Genomic DNA, 7,981 nt, shown 5'->3' on the forward strand with positions numbered 1-7,981 from the left:
CCTTCCCCTTGCAGCACGCTTTCCCGACCTATTTTCCATCGCGGCTGACCCGCGAATCTCTGTCGCGACGGCCCTTATTGACTTAGGGCAACTCGTGTTTCGGAGAGCGTTTGGACCGGCGGAGATCGCGGACTGGCATGAGCTGTTAGAATGCATCGCGCTGCACGCGCCTGACCTGGAGGATGGAGAAGACCGTGCCAGGTGGCGACTAGAGCCATCGGGGCAATTCTCCGCTAAATCTCTCTACCAGGCCATCGCTCCTTCTATGGGACATGAGGCTCTCTCCGCCATCTGGGAGATTCGGCTCCCGTTGAAGATTCGGTTTTTCATGTGGCGATGGATTCGTGGCCGCCTCCCCTCCGGCGTGGAGGTCCCGAAGCGCAATGGGCCAGGAGATGGGCGATGTCCGCTCTGCGGGCCTAAAGAGGATTCGAACCATATCTTCTTCACCTGCGTGTCCGCGCAGTTCCTATGGAGCTGCTTCCGCGAAACAGAGGGTGGAAGCTGGGATCACAACAACTTGCCCGCTCTTTTCGCGGAACTCCAGGCGGTAGCTTCCCCAGTTCGCCATATCAGGTGGCTGGTCATCGGGGTGCTAACCTGGACACTATGGACTATTAGAAATAAGCTTGTAATTCAGCGCATTCCTCTTCGACGTGCTACTGACGCTTTGTTTAAATGGTTTGTTTACTTGCAGCTTTGGCGGCCGCTTAGCCGTTCCAGAGAGAGAGACGCCATCACCTTCATCATCACCCAGCTTCGCTCGATGGCTCTCCGGATGGCTCCACCGCTTCCCCCACCACCGCTGGAGCCGGATTAGTTCGTTTACAACATCGCCACCGTCGCTCTGTGTTGTGTCTCTTTGCGTTGGGCTTGTTGTGTTGTGCCCACAGCTGAACTTGGGGTTCGTTTGTGTTTGTGCCCGTCGGTCCTGTCAGCGGTGGCTGTGTTTGGGTGTGTGTTGCGTGGTTGATACCTTGTTACTTTGTGCTCGGTGATTGCTTTCTTTATAAAGCGGGGCGAAAGCCTTTTCCGGTACATTTTAATTTCACAAACTCACATGAAGTTGTAGAGATAATTTGTTCGCATTATTCAGATTTTATACGGGTATATGAGTATGAGGGTATGTATTATATGATATCATAATCGTATCCGCTCTATCCGATGGTTTTAAAATTTCCTCATTTATACACCCATGAGTAATTTTTTGTTCTACTCCTTTACCCTAGCCTAATAAGGTTTTACGCGCCAGTACATGTATAATGGGTACGTATATACTATAATGGACCTACGTGGGTCCCCGCAAAAAAATGGACCTACGTGGGGATGTAATGGATGATTGCCAGGTGGACAAATACGTGGAAAAGGAAGTTGGGAAAAAGGCGCAAAAAACGAACAACGGTAGATTGTGCCCCGCCCTACCCGACCCCCACCGCACCAACACCGCGGCAGCGAGCCCCTTTCGCCCGCTTCCCACTCCACGCCTCCTTCTCCCCCTCCCAGATCTCCCCACCACACGGCCGCGCGCACCGGAGAAACGTTAGCGAGACGGCTGCGAGAGGTAAAACAGCAAAAGGGGAGAGGCCACCGCAGCTCGCGTACCGGCGGTGGGTGGGTGGCGGCGTCCGTCACGCGTCGGCGTATCAGGTGATGGACGCTGGCGGCGGGGGCTTAGGCGGCTTCCAGTGGACCGCGGAGGAGGCTTCGACGATCGGGGGCATCGCGACGGTGTCGCTGCTGCACTCCTTCATCCCCACGCACTGGCTCCCCTTCTCCATCGTCGGGCGCGCCCAGCGCTGGCCGCTCTCCCGCACCCTCCTCGTCAGTCAGTACCCACCCCGCCACCCACCTCGCCCATTTTCTTCTGTTGCCACTCTTTCCGTGTACTGATAACCGCTCCAAGATCTAGAGCATAGGGGCGATACCTGGTTAGGGTTTACTTATCGCAGGGAAAGGGGGGCTATTACCTCTCGGTGGCTGAATTGGATTAGATCGTTCTAGCATAATGAAATGGTGGAGTTGTGGCAGGGGCGGACCCAAGTAGACCCCAAATCTGAAAAATCTCAAGAGAATTCATTCGTATTTTCGGAGGAAGAATAGTAAGAGTTTCAAATTCATGCAAGAAGTGCCCCCATTCTTATAGTTTGCCTCCACTAAAAAAATCTGGGTCCGCCCCTGAGTTGTGCTGCGGTGGTAGTGCCGTAGCGGTGCCTGCAGCAATGCGTGCAACACTGAGACCTGAGAGCACTGTCTGAACACTCTGGGGCATTCTGATGGCTTCCGGGCGACGTTGCATTTTCATGCTTCCGCCACTCCCTCCGTATGGCTGTGTGAACGATTTTGTCTTATTAGAACACTACAGTAATTGACATCTGTATTGATGATAACTGTTGGATATGTCGCTTTCCATTCACCATCTAGTTCTCCCAAAATTCTGAGTTGTTGGGGAAAAGTTGGATAATCTACTCATACTCTGATATGATGCAGGGGGCATAGGCTGGGACTGTTATCCATTTAATTAACGGGGTTGCCCTTTCGTTATTCAGGAAATTCCGAATTTTAGTGAAGGTTTTGTCATGTTTTTGTTCAGCGTGGGCTGTTATAACTTCCTTAATCCTTCACTAGCAAACATGCCCGTGCGTTGCAACGGGAGAATAAAATATATCATATGCCTCAGTCCAATTGTACACAAAATCAAGTAAATCATCTTTTTCACGTTGTTAACCTGAGAAAAGTGGAACACTTGATGGTTCTAGCATTAAATTTCGCACTAAGACTAACTATTGACTTATGTTTGTCCTCATAGTGATGAAAATGTGGGCCATTATCAGCTGAGGACGACCCAAAAGCTTCAGTAAATCTTTGGGCCTCCTTTGGTTTGTAGGATTTTTGTAGGAATTCTATAGGATAGGATTTGCAAAGGAAAAATTCCTTTGAAGCCCTTTGGTTTGTAGGAATGGATTCCTATTCCTATGTAGGATAGGAATCAATCCTTCACGTTTTGGAGGGAAAAAAACATTAGCCTAGACTCAATGGAAAAAATCCTATCCTATGCACCAAATGACATCTCTTTCTCTATAGGAATTGACATGCATGTCATCTCACTTCCTATGATTTTCCTATTCCTATAAAATTCCTATCCTATGAACCAAAGAAGGCCTTGACTTGTGTATATCGTTTCGCACATACCTGTGAAAGAAAGAAGGGTTAATTGGATAAATGCCGCTCGAATTCTTGCGATTCCGAAAAACACCACTACAATGTACAAATTTTGAAAATGGTCCAGAAGATCAATAGCGCCGTCAAGGATTTACAAATGGCCATGTTGTGGAGCATGTAAAGAATTACTTGAATAAAATTTGTAAGACTTCGTTCCGAGATCCACTCGAGAGTTTGTGAACTTAGTGGTGGCCTCGGAGTGTAACATTCCTTGAATTAAGAGTAGCAGCGATTTCCGTAAAAAAAATAGTGCATGCTAACTCATGTCATACATTCAGCCAAAGATCGTCTAATATTGGCATGCCAAATTTAACAATGTTGGTTGGTAGCTCCGTGTAAAAAAAGGAAAAAAAATGTTGGTTGGTAGTTAAATTAATTTTTTTGCGAAAGATATTCAAATTGATCGTAATAACATCTTATATTATGAGACGGATGAAATAGCCTTTTCAAATTGATTAAATTTTTTTAAAAATACTTTCAAATCAATCACGGGATATACTTCCTTTCTCTCAGTTTACAGGGCGTGCGCGTACCCCTAGGTCGTCAATTTGACCAACCTAATACAAGCCATATATTACAAAAAATATACCAATATAAACTTCAGATGTTCTATTTTCAAACGGTGTAATTTTTGTGTTATATAGTTTATATTAGAGTGATAAAATTGGAAACCTAGGTATACGCGCAAGACTTGTAAACTGAAACGGAGGGAGTAAGTAAATACAGTTCATAGTGTCCATGAAATTAAGTTAAGTTCAATTACGGCTGGTGAGTTCTCGCCAACATTAGTATATATCTTTCTCAAAGAGGTTGCTGGAAACTACAATAACAGTCACGTCAGAAAAATTCTTAACATGGTGCAGTGGCCAGTGCATATATATACAGAGTTAATTGCATTCTGCTTTATACTATTAAAAAAATACATTCTGCTATACTTGTTTTCGGTTTTTGTGTTCAGTTTATTAGAGAATGCATGACATCATGTTCAGTTTATAGTACTTAAAATTCCCCAGGCTTTCCGTGCACATGAAAACTGCATCTTCTCTCTCCTCTATTTTCCCAAACCGCTCTCATGAAAGGTGCTAGAAAAATCTTCATGCTTCTTGTTTCTTCATCGGAGTTCCACCAACAAAATTCCCTACCTTTTCTTCTTCCAATCATTCTCCAGAGGCAAAATGAACTGAGTATCTCCTCCTTTGATCTCCTGCTGCTTGTTCTGTCCTTGCTCTCCTCGGCCACGGGAGGCGGTAGAGCTTACACTGCGCCAGAGTGTGTCTACAGCCGCATGAGAGGAAACAAAACAGAGGAGCTTGTGTTCGCTAGAGGCTGCCCGTGAGTATGGCCTGCACAGAGCCGACAAGCGTCGTTTTGGTCGTTTCCGTATCAGGTCATGAGCCACAGTGGATGGAAGAAGACAGAGGTGTCGAGCTGGCAAGTGGCGAGCGCCTCGGGGGAGAGCAGACGGCATGCCGCGCATGAAGGTGCCAGGGAGGGGCGGCGGGATCCTGGAGCACAGTAGCGCGAGGCGACGGCGGAGATGCTGGGGGAGGTGCCTGAAAGTTTTGTTGGTCGGAACCGTTCGTACACCATGAAAGGCCGCGTCGAGAGGAGCGTCAACAGGATCGACGGCCGCTGTCTGCCCGTGTGCTCCGCTCTATGGGCTGCCTCTGCCTTTGGGACAGTCCTACTGAGCGGACTGGAGTGCCACGTGCGGCAAGATGTCGCAAGTCGAAGGTCGTCTTCTCACGCACGCCGCCTGCCGGCCTCAACTTCAACCAAGCTCCAATTTGACTTCGCGATAGCTGTGCTATGAGATTTTGCTGAGCCAGCAGCGCACACACGCAATGATACGTGATTTGGACATGATTTTGTGCTAGACGACATGTATGTTGCGTGGGTATTTTTTGATATATTGTTATACCTTGTTTTCTGTGTAAATTAGTGATGGTAGTATGATACTTCGTCATTTGGCAAGGATTTCTTCTCTTCCACATGTATCATCATTAGTAAAATATTCCCAACTTTTGCAGCTGCATTTGGAGCAGTCCTTCATGTTGTATCGACCGCTCTTCTCGGGATAACTGCAGTTACTATGGCAAATACTATAGCAGGCGAGGAAACAGTGCATAAACTTGCCTCGCTGTTGCTAATATTTCTTGGAGCAGGTTACATTCTGTTGTTTGCGTTAGGAAAAGGTGGTCATAGCCATGCTCATAATCATCCAATGGAGAAGATGGCAGTCGCTGGTCTTGTACTTGTACCAGCATTATCACCCTGTGCAACTACTCTTCCAGTGTTTCTTGCTGTTGGCAACTCATCCTCGATGATGATTCTTGCGATCATTGTACTTCTCTTCAGGTGCCCCCCCCCTCCCCCCCAAACCGCACTGTTTAAAGTTGTTTTGGCTTGTCAACACGAGGCATTTAAAATGTGGTATTTTATGCTTGCGCTAAAATAATATTGTTTAGTTCAAGATGTTTTTTGTTCGACTAGTCACCTAACCCCTAGACCCTAGTTATACAGAGAGCTTGTTGGGCCAAAACGGAAGAAGATATAAGGATAGTCATTTCAGTATTGCTGTACGTAGTGTTGAAGTAGAAATGGAGAACCTCATTATTTCCATATGCAAGCCTTACTTTTGAGACATTTCTGTTCGCGCTCATCAACCAATTTGTTCTTAGATAAGGCTTCTATTTGTCACTCGTCAGTGGTTTAGGATTTGAAGGACATTCAAAATAAGCTGATCATAGCATATTCCGTTCGGAAGCTTTATGCAGTTGATGTGAAATGTTTCCAGAAACTACACCTCTTATGCTTATGCGTAGTGGTTGGATAGTTATAGTATAGCTCATCAGGGCAGCTGGAAAATGTGCATTGAATTTGGCTGTGTAGATCAGATCTGACGGTCAGAAACGGCCAGATAAGCAAAACGGATGGCCACGAATGAGAGCGCTCGAAAGGGCAGGGGCAGGGATTAGGTGCAGTTTTACTGTCCTAAATTTAAGCCTCCACCAATGTGCTGAATAAGATCAGTAGTCTAAAACTTAAAGATAGTAGCTCTAAAGCTTTGGCTGTCATAGGCATGGAACCAAATGCTCCATCTTAAATGGGATGCAGACCGACTTATATGGCTGTCAATCATGAGCATGGTTTGAACTCTGAATATTCTCCGGGGCGCTTTGTGTTGAATCAACTACGCATATGAAGTATTATAGATGCATACTATCGATTTATGTTACCTTTGTATTACAACCTAACTTGTGTTCTTTTATGCCTGCAGTACCATCACGGTGATGACGTCCCTGGTGGCTCTCTCATTTTATGGTGCTAGCCAGATCAAGTTTCACTGGGTGGAACGCTATGACAAGGTCCTAGTTGGCTCAGTGCTGTGCCTTGTTGGGGTTCTGACGTATGTGTTCCATCACCATGATGGTGACGAGCATTCTCTCCATGCACACGTGCACAGGAAACTTGTGGGTCCTTAGAGGAATCTACATAGTTACTCCCAAAGTTCACTGTGAAACAAATTCTGTTGTCCTCTAACCTTTGTACGTTATGCTGTATAAGATCTGATTATCAATTTATCTGTTGGGAATCTACCCGCCTATGGGTTTCCTAGGAATACAGACAGACCAGGTGAACACCTACTGGGAAATTGTTTGTACCATGGATCTTTGTTTGCGCTCATGCAGTTTAACGGGACTAGTGGGCTTTCAACTTGAGGCATTGTTTCTGATCTAATTAAAGTTTATGGATTTTTTGCTCTACATCAGTGGTACAAACTTCGATGCATGCCTGAACTGCTGAAGCTTATGTGCAACGACAAGTTGAAATTTCTGCTGGATATGCCCCAAATTTTTGTGCTTGTTGTTCTCTATCTATCTTGAGAAAAAGGGTTCCCCGCTTTGTATTACAAAGCAAACATCTGATACAACCAACGATAGGTGCTGGGGCGGAAGCAGCACAACCACGCCCAAAAAGAAAGGAAAGAGAAAAACCGATAACGCCGGATCGACAAAGACGACGGAGCCTTGCGACCGCTGCTTCCATCGGAAATCGTCCCCCAAGCTCCGAGACTCTGAAGCGCTGGTACCAATCAACACCTCCAAGAAGGGACGTGACGATGACGACGGTGCTGCCAAGGGTTTCCCTCGATACACGGTGAGGAAAGAGGAAGGGTAGCCCCGACGCCCTCTAGGAAGGTCCGATGGCACCCTCAGGCGCCACCGCGTCGGTGTCGGCCAAGCCAACAGGGATTTCTCCCGATCCCATCCTCCACCTCAGGCACTCCGGTGCTCGCCACCAAACCAACCACCACCCTGTGCACATGGACACAAAGCCTCCCATGTTGTCTCACCACGGCACCACGAAGATGGCCTGCACAACGAGGAAGGGGAGCCGGGACTAGGGCAGCAGCACCGTCAGCATACTGGAGGCCCCACCTCCACCGTCCACGACGGTAGTCGACCGGACGTCAAAGCGGGAGCCTGCCGGGCCCATGGCCCCACAGGCCCGGCCGGGCCCTTAGAGGCCCGGACAACTCCCGCCTCCGCGCCGCAGCTGGCATGCCGTCGGCGTCGCTGCCCCCCATCCGAGCTGCTCCACCACCTCACCACACAGACAACGACGAAGCCACGCCGGGGCCGGCCCGCTAGGACCCAGATGGGGCCCGCGGGCCTCGATCTGGGCCGGGGGTGCGCCACCGGCCAACCAGTGCCACCACGCCGACTCGCCGCCAAGGGGCCGCGCCACCACCGAGCGA

The 7,981-nt window shown here is 48.1% G+C and overlaps 1 protein-coding gene across 1 annotated transcript; it reads left to right on the forward strand.

Moving 5' to 3' along the window:
* Nucleotides 1–1,320: 1,320 nt before the first annotated feature.
* LOC123061113 (uncharacterized) lies at nt 1,321–6,941 on the forward strand. The gene is made up of 3 exons (XM_044484037.1): nt 1,321–1,825; nt 5,250–5,577; nt 6,500–6,941. Exons 1-3 carry the CDS (start codon nt 1,336–1,338, stop codon nt 6,702–6,704), a joined length of 1,023 nt encoding a protein of 340 aa, XP_044339972.1. The 5' UTR covers nt 1,321–1,335; the 3' UTR covers nt 6,705–6,941.
* Nucleotides 6,942–7,981: the final 1,040 nt, after the last annotated feature.

The sequence above is a fragment of the Triticum aestivum genome, chromosome 3A (assembly GCF_018294505.1).
Source record: "Triticum aestivum cultivar Chinese Spring chromosome 3A, IWGSC CS RefSeq v2.1, whole genome shotgun sequence".
NCBI lineage: Eukaryota > Viridiplantae > Streptophyta > Magnoliopsida > Poales > Poaceae > Triticum > Triticum aestivum.

What these genes read in the sequence shown, in the direction of transcription:
- LOC123061113 (XM_044484037.1), top strand. Translation starts at nt 1,336, where the DNA reads ATGATTGCCAGGTGGACAAATACGTGGAAAAGGAAGTTGGGAAAAAGG. An exon ending in CTCCCGCACCCTCCTCGTCA is followed by an intron (nt 1,826 to 5,249) that starts GTCAGTACCCAC and finishes CAACTTTTGCAG; the next exon opens with CTGCATTTGGAGCAGTCCTT. An exon ending in ATCATTGTACTTCTCTTCAG is followed by an intron (nt 5,578 to 6,499) that starts GTGCCCCCCCCC and finishes TTATGCCTGCAG; the next exon opens with TACCATCACGGTGATGACGT.